At 50.5% G+C, this 16,272-nt stretch overlaps 1 protein-coding gene across 2 annotated transcripts; it reads right to left on the reverse strand.

The window, feature by feature from the left end:
• Nucleotides 1-1,156: 1,156 nt before the first annotated feature.
• tab2 (TGF-beta activated kinase 1 (MAP3K7) binding protein 2) lies at nt 1,157-13,237 on the reverse strand. Of its 2 annotated transcripts, XM_084483706.1 has the most exons (7): nt 13,097-13,237; nt 9,260-9,474; nt 6,507-8,250; nt 3,118-3,278; nt 2,142-2,235; nt 1,710-1,805; nt 1,158-1,608 (listed from the first exon to the last, which is right to left on the reverse strand). In XM_084483706.1, the coding sequence occupies exons 2-7, from the start codon at nt 9,359-9,361 to the stop codon at nt 1,376-1,378; spliced, it is 2,430 nt and encodes an 809-aa protein (XP_084339832.1). In that variant the 5' UTR covers nt 9,362-9,474; nt 13,097-13,237; the 3' UTR covers nt 1,158-1,375. The 2 variants fall into 2 exon arrangements, with proteins under 2 accessions (XP_084339833.1, XP_084339832.1); XM_084483707.1 differs by lacking the exon at nt 9,260-9,474 and having other exon boundaries at nt 1,157-1,608; nt 13,097-13,227.
• Between the last annotated feature and the right edge of the window lie 3,035 nt (nt 13,238-16,272).

The following is a 16,272-nucleotide window of genomic DNA, read 5'->3' on the forward strand; positions in this document are numbered from 1 at the left end:
AAAAAAACACTTTAGATATCCAAATTATTTGTTTTTTCCACGTAATAAAACAAACTCCTGGTTAGGAACAGGAGTCCCGTTGGTTTCGTTTTGAGGCACTGTGATTGGTGAGGGCGGAGACCCAGCCACTAAGGCACGGCTTGTTGTTGTTTTGTTTTTTTGTTTTTTTTTCACAAAATGTGGGAAAACTTCACAAAAATAATCATGACAACAGTTTCTGGAACTGATTTGCAAAATTAGAAAACGTTTGAAATCGTCACCAAGAAAGCAGACAGGAAGGAGGAAGCGACCTGATAAAGATGGCGGCGGCCCCCGTGGCGCCCCGGAGACGTCAGGTGGTGTTTTTGCGACGCCCCCGGACCGCAGGAACACTTCAAATATTCTAACGACGTCCACGCTTTTATTTTGAAAAAAAACAAAAAACGGTTTCAGGTCGGTTTCTAAGGCGGTTTCTGTAAAGTCCGGAGGAGGCCGGCGGCGGCGGCGGCGGCGGCGGCCAATCGCGGGCCTCCCCCCCAGAGTCAGAGTGATTCCGTGTGGCGGCGCCGTCCCGTCGCGACTCAAACCTTTATTGATTCAAACCTTTATTCCAGTTGTCACAGCAACGCACCGAGGTCAACTGAGGTCAACAGAGGTGAGCGAGGGGGGGGGGGTGGAGGGGGGAGGGGGGAGGGGGGAGGGGGGAGGGTGGGAGGGGGGGGCTGGCTTGGTGTTCGGTAAACAAGGCCGAAGCCCCGCCCCCTGGGGCCCAGGGGGCGGGGCTTCGTGACGAGGCGGTCAGAGGAAGAGGCAGGCCGACAGGAAGAGGAAGTCTATAGCGCTATACTTACAGGAAGTACCGGAGAGGGGGGGAGGGGGGAGGGGCCTTTCCTCTCCGGACAGTACTGTACACAAAGCATGCAGTAACCATGGAGACCCCCGTAACCATGGACACCACCGTAACCAGGAAGTGAGCGTAACCAGGAAGTGAGCGCAGCCAGGAAGTGAGCGTTACCATGGAGAACCCCGTAACCAGGAAGTGAGCGAGGGCGAGGCGATGGCGCGGCGGCAAAGGGGGGGGGGGGGGGGGGAGGGAGGGGGGGGGGGGGGGGGGGTCAGCGGAGCCGCACCACCCCCCCCTCTCCCCCCCCCCCACCGGACCAGGACCGGGTCTAGACCCCACCTAGACCGGGAGACGTTCATAATACTGAAGGGGACCAGGAGGAGTATCCCATGGTGCACCTGTGTCCCAACGCACAGGAGGGGAGGGGGGGGGGGGGGCGAGGTACGACTGACACACACACACACAGACACACACAGACACACACAGACACACACAGACACACACAGACACCTGTGGGTGGTCTACTGGCTCTCTGATTGGGTGGGGGCGGGGCTAGAAGTGTCTGGGGAAGTCACACTGCTCACAGCGATGCAGGGCGGGGTGGTTGAGGAAGGTGCACGCCGTGCAGCTCCACTGGCTGCCCTCCTCCTCCTCCTCCTCCTCCCTCTCCTCCTGCTGCTCCTGCTGCTGCTGCTGGTGGTGGTGCTGATGTTGCTGCTGCTGTTGTTGCTGCTGTTGTTGCTGCTGTTGCTCTGAGGACGACTTTGGACCACGGACGCCTCCCTCTGGGAGGAGGAGAGAGAGAGGTTAGAGGAGCCACGGTGAGGAGAAGGGAGAGAGATGAGCGAGTGGGTGGGGGGGGGGGGGCGAGGCGACCGAGACTCACCGCCCACCGTGGGACCTTTGGGTTTGGGCGGGACGAGGCCCAGGAACCCGATGTTGTCGTAGAAGTTGTCGATGGCACTGGGGTTAAAGTCTGGTCCTGTACACAGAAACAGGCTCTTACTGGCTGATAGGCCTTTCACACAGGCACCAAAAGCCGTTCTGGGAAAGTCTGGGTAAAGTCCCGGTAAAGATGGGGGAAAGTCCCGGTAACGTCAGGGTAACGTCAGGGTAACGTCAGGGTAACGTCAGGGCAACGTCAGGGCAACGTCAGGGTAACGTCAGGGTAACGTCAGGGCAATGTCAGGGTAACGTCAGGGTAACGTCAGGGTAACGTCAGGGCAACGTCAGGGTAACGTCAGGGTAACGTCAGGGTAACGTCAGGGTAACGTCAGGGTAACGTCAGGGTAACGTCCCGGTAAAGCTAGACACCCACCTCGTGTTTGCAGGAGGTCGATCTCTTTGGTGAGGCAGTCGATGTCAATCTGCAGGATCCGGTTTTTACACCTCAGCTGCTTCATCTCCTCGTTCTGAAAACCAAACCCCAGTCAGACACCAGAACCAGCTGGTTCCACGTGAATCATGGAGAACCACAAGGGTGGAAAACTCATTTGAGGTTTCAGGACCCAAGAGAGAGCGAGAGAGAGGGAGTGAGAGAGTGAGATAGTGGGAGAGAGAATGTGAAAGTGAGACAGGCAGAGAGAGTAAGATAGTGACCAAAAGTGAGAAATAGAGGGTGGAATAGTGAGATACAGGGTGGGATAAGAGGGTGGGATGAGAGACTAGAGTGAGAGAAGTTGAGACCGAGACAGTGGGATACAGAGAGTGGGAAAGTGTGAGAGAGAGTATGATGGTGAGAGACAGAGAGTGAGATGTACAGTGAGACATATAGTGAGAGTGAGACACAGACAGTTGGGATAGTGAGAGATAGTATGAGACGTATAGTGAGAGTGAGACACAGAGAGTGGGATAGTGAGAGAGTATGAGACGTATAGTGAGAGTGAGACACAGAGAGTGGGATAGTGAGAGAGTATGAGACGTATAGTGAGAGTGAGACACAGACAGTGGGATAGTGAGAGAGTATGAGACGTATAGTGAGAGTGAGACACAGACAGTGGGATAGTGAGAGAGAGTATGAGACGTATAGTGAGAGTGAGACACAGAGAGTGGGATAGTGAGAGAGAGTATGAGACGTATAGTGAGAGTGAGACACAGAGAGTGGGATAGTGAGAGAGAGTATGAGACGTATAGTGAGAGTGAGACACAGACAGTTGGGATAGTGAGAGAGAGTATGAGACGTATAGTGAGAGTGAGACACAGACAGATGGGATAGTGAGAGAGTATGAGACGTATAGTGAGACAGACAGTGGGATAGTGAGAGAGAGAGTGAGACACGAGAGTGAGGGTCTTACGGAGGGCGTTTGCGAGGCGGAGTTGGACCTCTCCATCCTCCTCCTGGTGAGGTCGTTCTCCATGTCGTTCACCTCCTCCTTCAGCTTCTCCAGCCGCTGCCTCTTCACCTCCAGCTCCCTCCACAGCCTCTCCATGCGGGCCTTCTGGTGCACCAGCAGGGCTGCACACACACACACACACACAGTCATATAGATACACACACACACAGTCATATAGATACACACACACACACACACACAGTCATATAGATACACACACACACAGTCATATAGATACACACACACAGTCATATAGATACACACACACACACAGTCATATAGATACACACACACAGTCATATAGATACACACACACACAGTCATATAGATACACACACACACACACACAGTCATATAGATATATACACACACACACACACACACACACACAGTCATATAGATACACACACACACAGTCATATAGATACACACACACACAGTCATATAGATACACACACACACACACACACACAGTCATATAGATACACACACACACACACACAGTCATATAGATACACACACACACACACTACACCAGCAGGGCTGCACACACACACACACACACACAGTCATATAGATACACACACACACACAGTCATATAGATACACACACACACTACACCAGCAGGGCTGCACACACACACACACACACACACACAGTCATATAGATACACACACGCTACACCAGCAGGGCTGCACACACACACACACACACACACACACACACACACAGTCATATAGATACACACACACACAGTCATATAGATACACACACACACAGTCATATAGATACACACACACAGTCATATAGATACACACACACACAGTCATATAGATACACACACACACAGTCATATAGATACACACACACACAGTCATATAGATACACACACACACACAGTCATATAGATACACACACGCTACACCAGCAGGGCTGCACACACACACACACACACAGTCATATAGATACACACACACACAGTCATATAGATACACACACACACAGTCATATAGATACACACACACACAGTCATATAGATACACACACACACAGTCATATAGATACACACACACACAGTCATATAGATACACACACAGTCATATAGATACACACACACACACACACACAGTCATATAGATACACACACACTACACCAGCAGGGCTGCACACACACACACACACAGTCATATAGATACACACACACACACACAGTCATATAGATACACACACACACACAGTCATATAGATACACACAGTCATATAGATACACACACACACACAGTCATATAGATACACACACACACACACAGTCATATAGATACACACACACACACAGTCATATAGATACACACACAGTCATATAGATACACACACACACACACACACACAGTCATATAGATACACACACACACACACACACAGTCATATAGATACACACACACACACACACACACAGTCATATAGATACACACACACACACAGTCATATAGATACACACACAGTCATATAGATACACACACACACAGTCATATAGATACACACACACTACACCAGCAGGGCTGCACACACACACACACACAGTCATATAGATACACACACACACACAGTCATATAGATACACACACACACACACACAGTCATATAGATACACACACACACACACACACAGTCATATAGATACACACACACACAGTCATATAGATACACACACACACAGTCATATAGATACACACACACACACAGTCATATAGATACACACAGTCATATAGATACACACACACACACACACACACACACACAGTCATATAGATACACACACACTACACCAGCAGGGCTGCACACACACACACAGTCATATAGATACACACACACACAGTCATATAGATACACACACACACACACACAGTCATATAGATACACACACGCTACACCAGCAGGGCTGCACACACACACACACACACATATATATATACACACACACACACACACACACACTCACACACACACACACACAGTCATATATACACACACGCTACACCAGCAGGGCTGCGCACACACACACACACACACACACACACACACACACAGTCATATACACACAAGCTACACCAGCAGGGCTGCACACACAAACACACACACACACACAGTCATATAGCTACACACAAGGCACTGAGTAATACATGTAGATACACACACACAACACTGATTAAAAGGAGCCATATGTAACAAATGCCCTGGTATGAAATCCTAAAATGACCAGATAAGTCTTCAGAAATTGAGGACACTTGATTGATTGTCCATAACACTGGCTTCTCGACAACAACAACAACAACAACAACTCTGCAGTCTGTTCTCCTCTGAGACTTCATTTCCTTTCGGTAAGTTACTTTCCGTTTGGCCGGTGTGTTAAGACCCCGTCCTCTGAGGACCCCGGGGTGCCAGATATACAAACCATGTAGCTAACATGATGTAGCGTAGCAACACTAGCCGTCTGTCTGTCTCCACCGCTTTGTAGATCTAGACCCACTAGATGTTAACCAGAGGGGTGTAGATCTAGACCCGCTAGATGTTAACCAGAGGGGTGTAGATCTAGACCCACTAGATGTTAACCAGAGGGGTGTAGATCTAGACCCACTAGATGTTAAACACAGAGGGGTGTAGATCTAGACCCACTAGATGTTAACCAGAGGGGTGTAGATCTAGACCCACTAGATGTTAAACACAGAGGGGTGTAGATCTAGACCCACTAGATGTTAAACACAGAGGGGTGTAGATCTAGACCCACTAGATGTTAACCAGAGGGGTGTAGATCTAGACCCACTAGATGTTAAACACAGAGGGGTGTAGATCTAGACCCACTAGATGTTAAACACAGAGGGGTGTAGATCTAGACCCACTAGATGTTAAACACAGAGGGGTGTAGATCTAGACCCACTAGATGTTAACCAGAGGGGTGTAGATCTAGACCCACTAGATGTTAAACACAGAGGGGTGTAGATCTAGACCCACTAGATGTTAAACACAGAGGGGTGTAGATCTAGACCCACTAGATGTTAACCAGAGGGGTGTAGATCTAGACCCACTAGATGTTAAACACAGAGGGGTGTAGATCTAGACCCACTAGATGTTAAACACAGAGGGGTGTAGATCTAGACCCACTAGATGTTAAACACAGAGGGGTGTAGATCTAGACCCACTAGATGTTAACCAGAGGGGTGTAGATCTAGACCCACTAGATGTTAAACACAGAGGGGTGTAGATCTAGACCCACTAGATGTTAAACACAGAGGGGTGTAGATCTAGACCCGCCAGAGCCCCACCCCGGGGGGCGGGTCTCGACCCCACTGACCTTGTGTGTAGGCCGCGTCGTCCGAGCCCGCGCTGAGCCGTCGGCTCTCGCTGGGCCGGTCGCGGGCCTGGGGGTCCGCCTGCAGCGCGGGCTCCGAGTCGGTGAAGTGGTGGTCGGGCAGCGGCAGCAGGTTGGCGGTCTCGAAGGTGGGCGACACCACGCCGGGGGACACCGCGGGGGGCTTGTTGGGCGACACGGTGATCTTGAAAGTGTACTTGGTGTTGGGCTGGGTCACCACCACGCGGGGGGACGACGCCCCCAGCCCGCCGCCGCAGCCGCCGCCCCCGCCGCCGCCGCCGCCGCCGCCGCCGCCGCCGCCGCCGCCCGCCCCGCCGTGGCCCCGGGACTTGGGCGGGTGGTGGTGGATGTAGGCGGGGCCCATGCTGAGCTGGCCCCCCATGGCCCGCGCCCCCGAGGCCGAGCCCTGGATGGGGGCGTTGGCCGAGATGTAGACGGTGGGCGGGTTGCGGCCGCCGCCGCCGCCGCCGCCGCCGCCGCCACCGCCACCGTCCTCCGCCGCGCCGGCCGAGATGTAGAACTTGGGGTGGTGGCCGCGCGGCGGGGGCATGGCCGCGGTCATCAGGGAGCCGTCCTCGCAGGCGGAGGGCGGGTGGTGCGCGGCAGGCGGGCTGGCCGAGATGTAGACGGTGGGCTGGCTGCGGCTCAGCCCGCCGATGGACAGGGGCGTGGTGGTGGAGGAGGAGGAGCAGGAGGAGGACGAGGACGAGGAGGAGGAGGGGCAGGAGTTGGAGGAGGCGCAGGAGCGGGGCCCGCCGGAGGCCCGCAGCACGGCGGTGGTGGAGCTGCGCTGCGGCGACTCCAGCTTGATCTCGATCTGGTTCTTGCGGGGCCCGGTGGAGATGTTCTGGATGTTGTACTGGCTGAAGGAGGAGGAGGAGGGGGGCGGCTGGGAGCCGGCGGCGGGCTGCAGGAGGGAGGAGGGCGCCTGGGGGGTGGTGGGGGAGCTGATGGGCATGTAGACGTGGGAGGTCTGGTGGGCGCCCTGGTGGGGGCCCTGGTGCTGCGAGGTATGCGAGGAGGAGGAGGAGGAGGAGGAAGAGGAGGAGGAGGAGTGGGGGAGGCCCGGCCACGCCCCGCCGGGGCAGGACGGGTGGGGGTTGATCTGGTACATCTGGGGGGGCTGGGAGGTGGGGCTGTACTGGGCCCGGGCGGAGCCGGGCTGGGGGCCCCGGTGGACCCCCGTCTGGCTGACGTAGGGCCGGATGTAGATGGCGTTGCCCTGGGGGCTGCCCATGCCGGCCTGCGGCCCCCCGTGGATGTGCAGCGAGGTGGGGGTGTTGCGGCCCGTCTGGATCTTGGGCGCCAGGGTGACGGTGATGGGGTTGAAGCGGGGGGGCGGGGCGCCCGGGTGGCCCTTCACCGGGTACAGCCCCAGGTGCTGCGGGGGCTGGGGCTTGCGCTGGGGGGCGTCCATGGCGCCGTAGGCCGCCGGGCCGGGGGCCCCCTGCGGCTCGCCCTGCTGGTAGAAGTCGGAGCCGGGGGCGGCGGGGGTCTGGAGGGGCCCGTCCCCGAGGCTGTGGGCCAGGGTCCTGCTGCCGTTCATCCTGGGGCCCGGGGGGCCGCCGCTGGGAGCCGGGGTGGTCAGACCCAGGCTCAGCTTGGTCATGTGCTTCCGGAGCCCGGAGATGCCGGCGTCTGATAGGCTCTCGGCCTCCTCGCTGTACAGGTAGGCGGGGCTCAGCTGCGACAGGTACGCGCAGCAGGCGTCCACGTTGTTGCGGTTCTGGACGGACACACAGAGAGCGCATCGACATGCTGAGGGGGAGCTTTCACACTCACAAAACGGGGGTACGTGGCGTAGTACCGACGGCACAGTGGTATTAATGAAACGTATAGACGTCGAGGTACACTAAACAGGAGCGCACCTTCAGAATCACAGCTAGAGATGTTCCCCTACTCATTTTTTCCTTCGAGATACAGATTCCTGAACTTACCAGTATACGAGTACCCGATACCGAGTACATACCGACAGAGCATCTCGCATTTAAACTCCTAATAGCACTTGTTCTTATTGAAGGGTTCTCTTACGACCACAGCAATGTACATGTCGGTTCACTTGGTTTTTTTCAGAACTCAAATCATTAATAATAATGTATAATTATAATAACACATTTGTATTCTTGTAGTCCATGCATCCATGTTTTCCGACACGGTATCTGGAACACATGCAGGAGTTTCCCTTTACGACTTTCCACCTGCGACCGCTAACGAACGCGGCACAACACCGCAGACGTTGTTGTTGATGTTCTCCGTGTGGTGAAGGAGCTCGTCACCTGATGGGATCGGATCACCTCATAGACTCACCGATACTCCATTTTAGGAAGTATCAGGGGAATTTCTGATATTTTCAGTATCGGAACAACTCTATACACAACTCTATACACAGGCTGGCACCACATTTCGATTTCAGAGTGAAACGATCACCAAATTAATATAATCGAGTTGAAACTTTTTTTTCTTCTTTTTAATAGAAATTGTAGAACAGCTGGATTCATATCTGGACTTTATTTTCTATTTGACCATTTTGTGTATTTTTTTTAAGGGGAAATTTTCAAAGTTCTCATTTAAAAAGTGTTTTTTTTTGGAGAGAAATTATGAATAAATGCATCATTTTATCAAACTCAAAAATAATCGAGATTTCAATATTGACCAAAATAATAATCATGATTATGATTTTTTTTTTGTTCCATAACGGAGCAGCCCTGGACCCACGGGGACTAAGAGGAGCTGACCTGCAGGACGCACTGGGAGACCACGCCCTCCGGGACCTCGGGGTACTTCTGGCGCAGGTCGTGTAAAACCTGAGTGTCTATCTGCTGGCTTCCCTGGGCCATTCGTCTAGAGGCAGGGCAGGACCGCTTGCTTCCAGGGGTGGGGGGGGGGGGGGGGGCCGGTGGGGGTCAGCTAGAGGTCACCGGTGGACACAGCACCCCTCCAGCATCATCATCTGTGGGGGGGGGGAGGAGGGGAGGGATGAATACATAAATAAAGTGAACAATCATTTGCCCAGGTAGGCGTGCATATGAAACAGCAGAAGGCTTTTCGTAAACAATGGGTCTCAATTAGGTTGGAAAGTGGGTCTGAAATGACATCGCAGAGAACACTTTGAAGGTACATGATCGTAGCCAGCCCAGGAAGTGGGCCAGCCCCTGGACTGAGGTCTGCTAGGTGGGTAGTACCCCCCCCCGGGGTCAGGAGGTCCCTGAGGTGGGTACCCACCCCCCCGGGGTCAGGAGGTCACCTGGTTGGTTGTGCTCCGTCTAACGCTCACTAACCCCCACCCCTACGCACCCAGCACTCCCCCGTTAACCAGCGTTGGGTAGAAAAACAAACACACCCCAACATACCGCCAGTGTCCCCGCTGATTGGCTGGGTGGTTGTGCAAGCGGGCGAACGACTATCTGAGAAACTGGTTTAACGGGAACGCGGCTAGCAGCAGCGTTTAAGTGGCTAGGAGCCTAGCGCCCCATTAAGGGCTTCTCCGCGCTTCGCCCTGCTTTCCATGAAACCAAACACCAACAGTGAGATCTAATCTATCGGTTTAACCTCCCTTTACAAGCACCACGGGTCAAGTTTTTATACATGGAAAAAGTATTTGTATATGTATCGAAGGATTAGCGGTAATACCCCTGACAAGTATTTATGCATGGATCAAGTATTTGTATGTCGTCTATGGAAGGATTGGCCGTAATACCCCCGGACAAGTATTTATACGTGGATAAAGTATTTGTATGTCGTCTATGGAAGGATTGGCAGTAATACCTTAGAGAAGCATTTGTACATGGATGAAGTATTTCTATGTCTAACTATAGAAGGATTGGCATTAATACCTCCAGAAAGAATTCATAGATGGATAAATAATTTGCATGGATACACAATACCTCGAGGGGCAAACAGGGACAGTCCCAAAACCATTCCATCTCAAGCCCAGTAATGTCTTCACAGATTAGCGTGCTCGTCTGTGTTTAAGAGCAGAAATAAGCCTTACAACAAGGAGAGATCACACCCCTACACACACACCACACTGCTAGGACACAACACACTGCTTCAGGACACCCCACTACACACACCGCTACAGCAGACACACCGCTATGACACACCGCTACAGCAGACACACCACCGCTATGACACACCGCTATGACACACACCGCTACAGCAGACACACCGCTATGACACACCGCTACAGCAGACACACCGCTACAGCAGACACACCGCTATAGCAGACACACCGCTACAGCAGACACACCACTATGACACACCACTATGACACACCGCTACAGCAGACACACCACTATGACACACCGCTACAGCAGACACACCGCTATGACACACCGCTATGACACACCACTACAGCAGACACACCGCTATGACACACCACTACAGCAGACACACCACCACTATGACACACCGCTATGACACACCGCTACAGCAGACCCACCGCTACAAACGACACACCGCTATGACCCACCGCTATGACACACCGCTACAGCAGACACACCGCTACAAACGACACACCGCTATGACCCACCTCTATGACACACCGCCACAGCAGACACACCACTACAGCAGACACACCACCGCTATGACACACCGCTACGACAGACCACCGCTACAGATGACACACCGCTACAGCAGACACACCGCTACAGCCGTCACACTACCGCTATGACACACTGCTACAGCAGACACACCACCGCTATGACACACCGCTATGACACACCGCTACAGCCGTCACACCGCCGCTATGACACACCGCTACAACAGACACACCAACGCTACGACAGACCGCTACAGACGACACACCACCTCTATGACACACTGCTACAGCAGACACACCAACGCTATGACAGACCGCTACAGACGACACACCGCTACAATATCAGTGTTTCCACGGGACCCATCGCACACATGAAAACCTCTGAGCACGTTTTGGTGAGCCTTTCAGAGACCTCAGGTACAAGGTACAAGACGCAGAGTTTATGATCACCTGACTCACCTCACTCCAACATTGTTAGTTTCTGCTTTGAAATAACATTTTAAAATGTCATTATTTTGACCTTCTGCTTACCACAAATACTATATAATACATATTACATTATACATAATGTCTGCTCTTTTGATTTAAACAAGGTTCATCCTCTTGTTCACGCTATCTGAAATCAGAACCACGATCAGAAAGAGATTGATTGCCAAGTAGGTTTTCACACAAAAATGATTTGTTTTGGTCTTGGTGTGCATCCCAATAAACTTGTATACGGACAACACGGGCAAAAACAAGGAGACTAGTTATAACAATACTTGTGAAATGTGTCATCCCAACTGTCAGAATATAGCCATATTACATCTCTTATATATTTATACATATAAATACATCACAACCAAGTTCCTTTGGCTTCAGACTTGCAACATGTGGATGATGAAGACAGCCCATCTTAAACAACACCGCAGCAACCAAGTACTACTCTGTTCACGCTGCTAGGGATAGACCATACAAGATAGTTGGTACATAAAAACAACCATAAACCTGTTTTTATACCACATAGGACTCGTATACATGTATACTATGTCAGGTAGGACTCTTGAATATGTGTATAACACTGCATAACTATTAAATATGTGTATTATACCAGGCATGACTCCAAATGTGTGTATTACACCAGCTTGTACTTGTAATATATGTATTGCACCAGCTAGTACTCTAATATTTGTATTACACCAGGTAGGACTCTAAATATGTGTACTTTACAAGGTACAACTCTTAATGCGTATATTACACCAGGTAGGACTCTTAATGTGTATTACACCAGGTAGTACTCTTAATGTGTGTATTAGACAGGTAGTACTCTTAAGGTGTGCATTACATCAGGTAGGTCTCAATATGTGTGTTAGACCAGGTAGGACTGTTGAACATGTGAATGACACTGCATAACTCCTAAATATGTGTACTACCATAAAGACTCAGAACATCGATACATTTAACACCTTAAATAAGAGTATTACACTAAATGCACTTACACAGAACACTAGTATTACCCAGCTGTGAATCAGTACCAATACCAGGTAAATACTCCCAATAGTTGAGCAACATGTTGTTAATAACTGAGTAAGTACTACTCTCTTCTGATGTGTTGTTACTGAGAGTAACAACGCTATTTATTATCGCAGGACTTCAGCTATTTCTTACGACGTTGTACGAAACGCTCAATGGAAAAAGTAGCAACACGTCACGATAAAATGTAGTAAACTAGTTAAAAACAAGTACCAACTCACTGCTAACTAACTACTAACTAGCTGACCAGGGACCCGGGCACACAAAGAAACACCGAGGTCCAACATTCAGTGTAGGGGAGAGTATTAGAAGTTAGGAAACAACCACAGCTCCAACTTTTTCCACCAGTCAAACGCCGACAACAAACTTTTCCTCCCCGTTTTATGTCCCACTCCGGCGGGTCCGAAGTGAACACGAACCGGTCCGTTAATCCCACCACTTTATAAACCACATTATAAACTTTGTTAACTTGGTGAACTTTAAACACACTGGGGCCTAGAGGCGGAGAGGGAAGCCTTACCGTCTCCTACCGCCGCCGCTCCCCGGGCCAGCGGGTCTCCAGCAGGAAGAGAAGCCGAGCGGGGGGAGCCCTGCCGCGGACCCGGAGCTCTGGCCGCGCCGAGGCCTGGGCCTCGTCGGTCCACTACTGGGGGGGATACAGCCCCGCGACCCCCCGCCGGTGGAGAGGCTCGGAGATACTCGTGACAGCGCCTCGCTATCGCCTCGACTCCGCCGCTTTTTTTCTTCTTTTCTCCTCTTTTCTCCTCCAGGAGAAACAAAATACCGTCTCACAATATGGAGGCTTCTGAGGCGAGCAGCTATCGCGAGTGGAGGAGGTGTTGGATATCGCGAGAGGAGAAAGTTTGTCTGAGACTTTATACCTTGGATGTATATTAAGAATATTTCTAGTCTAAGGTGTGAGACTTGTCCAGTGACTGGGGCTTGTGAGGACGGGGATGCTGACTTGGGGGGGATTCTATCTCCATACTAGACTTGAAGCTGTGCGCTGGCACAGGACAGTAAAGTGACTGGCTCAAACTAAGCTAAACTCTCAGAACAATCAGTTATCATTGTTCTTCCAAGGGCAGTGTGGTAGTATCGGTCTAGCTAATGCTATGTGTGTGGGTGGGTGGGTGGCTATGTGTGTGTGTGTGTGTGTGTGTGTGTGTGTGTGTGTGTGTGTGTGTGTGTGTGTGACACACACTGAGTGGAGGGTAGGTGGAGGTGGAGGGGAGAGAATAGGGGGAACAGAGGTGGAGGTGGTGGAGGAGTGGGAGAGAGAGCTGGAGGTTATCTAGGACGATACAAGGAGCATCTGGATATGGATTCAAACGTCTCATAACTCCAATGTTCACATGACCAGCAGGGTCCTTATATCTATGTATGATATCAACAATTATATATAGTAAACACAGGTTATGTCATGTAGTCCTGGTGTATGTCTTGTCTTTGTTTATCATAAACCTGATGAATTGTTATCAGGTTGTAAGGTAGTTGTCTCTGGTCTGGTCGTCACCCTGCTGGGTGGAGCTGCCCTCTGGCGACATCTAGCGGACATCTCCAAAACGTCTGCCAAAAGTTTAGGTTCAAATGAAACGAACTAGCTATTTTATTACAATAAAATAAATGGCCAGCATTTTTTTAATATGTAGAATATATGAGTTATGGGATGTGATTTTATTGATAACATTATTTAAATCACTATCGATCACCATTGACTATATCCAGGTCATTTTAAGCTACAAGCTAGTTGCAATGGTAGAGATGGCGAGTTTACATACTTAGATAATAGTTTTATTTACCACTGAATATTTTAGGGACAACAGCGTGCATTCAAATAAAAAAGGTTTATCAATATCCGACGCGAAAATCTATATTCTAGTATTTCAATGTAGGCCATTTGAAGAGTTTTCTGTGGTTCAACAGCGAACATAGGGGATCTAATGTCACACCTCCTTTTGAAGCCTCATGTTGATGGAAACTGATAGATACTCTACTTTCTAACCCTACTTTCCATATATTATAAGTAACACAAAAAAGCTTTCGCGTTACTATTGTGGTTAAAAACAACCAACTATTTTAATTCATAGGGATGTCAGCGAAGTCACCATCGGTCTGGCAGGGTGACGGACGTTAGGAACTGGGCGTCATGGGCAACCGTCCCGCCATCAATTCATATCGCGAGCGGCGCCGTTAGTGACGCGTTTTGCGTCACCAGGCGGCGGTCGTTCCTCCAGAGAAAGTAGGCGGAGCCACCGCGACAGTCGTCGTCGAAGAGAGACCCTCCGCGGCGCCGCAACATGTACATTTTTAAAATAACTGCGAACAGAATTATATAAAAGCAAACTGTGGAAATGGCAGGTTTGAATGAGTACCATTCAAACTCAATCGAACACTTTTAAGTGAGTTTAAAATCAGTACAACGGATAAATCACTTGAAACGGTTAAACTGCAAAAACCAAACCAGAGGAACAGGATATTGTGACCAAATATGGAAAAGACAGAGCGGTTGAACCCCAAATGTCCGCCGTCATTAAACGTTGATTTTTGACTAGCATGCTAACCTGCTAGCACGACAATATGCTAACCCAGTAGCATGTCTGAATTATAACACGGCAGCATTACATGACAGAACGCTGTCCACCCGCCTGTCTCCCCTGACCTCTCCCACCTGTCTCACCTCACCTCCCCCACCTGTCTCACCTCACCTCCCCCACCTGTCTCACCTCCCCGGGTTTGTCAGGGCCTGTAGGAAAGTCGGTATGAGATAACAAGATGGCTCTGTTAGTTAGTAGGCTGTAGCACATGCATTTGAAATCAAGTTATAGTCAATAGTGCTGTGGAATGTGCTTTAAGACACAGCTAAGGAAGAATGAGTAGACCTGTAGGGCTCATATCTCGATATTGATATCGGCGATATTTCTAATAACCTACTGATTTAAAACCCACTGTCCCCCACTACTAGGTGTCATTGATCATGGCTCAAGTGACGCCAACGCTGGGCAGATGCCAGGTCGACTGGTGAGGAAAGTGGAGGTTTACTATATACTGTGTGTGTGTGTGTGTGTGTGTGTGTGTGTGTGTGTGTGTGTGTGTGTGCGCGCATGAAGCAACTGGTCTCCACCCTGAAGCTACTGGTCTCCACCCTACTGGTCTCCACCCTAAAGCTACTGGTCTCCACCCTAAAGCTACTGGTCTCCTCCCAGTAGAACAGATTTTTCGAGAACTGATTTATTTTTTACTGTTTTAATGTTTACTGCTGACTAAGATCCAGCTGTCATAGGTTGTCTTGACCTGGCCACATGTCACTCTGTGTTGCCAGTGAGTCTGTCAGTGCGTACCAGGAACTTGGTGTGGAAGGGGCTTAACACACACGCAACGTGTGTGTTAAGCCCTTTCACACCAAGTACCTGGTAAGTTATCCTGGTAAGTTACAGGGATAACCTTTCGGGCAGCGTTAGTGATTTTCCCTGTTCTCACGTTCAGCTCCATTCTGGACCGTTTCTGTCTTGCAGCCTGTCACGCATAGCATAGCGATGCCGGAATAGACCCCCATCAGATGGCGCTATTGCAACACGTACTCCCTTAGAAGCTCCCTCGTTTGTGAAATGCTCGCCTTTCCAGACGTTCTTGAAATAAGGGTCTTCTTTGCAGACAAAATAAGCTGTATTTCATTTTTTATCGAATCATCTTAGT

This window comes from Micromesistius poutassou (assembly GCF_964030765.1).
Source record: "Micromesistius poutassou genome assembly, chromosome: 19".
Lineage (NCBI taxonomy): Eukaryota > Metazoa > Chordata > Actinopteri > Gadiformes > Gadidae > Micromesistius > Micromesistius poutassou.

Coding starts and splice junctions, on each gene's coding strand:
- tab2 (XM_084483706.1), bottom strand. CDS start 9,361: ATGGCCCAGGGAAGCCAGCAGATAGACACTCAGGTTTTACACGACCTG. Junction 1,806..2,141: donor CGACCTCCTGCAAACACGAG/GTGGGTGTCTAG, acceptor TTCTGTGTACAG/GACCAGACTTTAACCCCAGT. Junction 1,609..1,709: donor CAAAGGTCCCACGGTGGGCG/GTGAGTCTCGGT, acceptor TCCTCCTCCCAG/AGGGAGGCGTCCGTGGTCCA.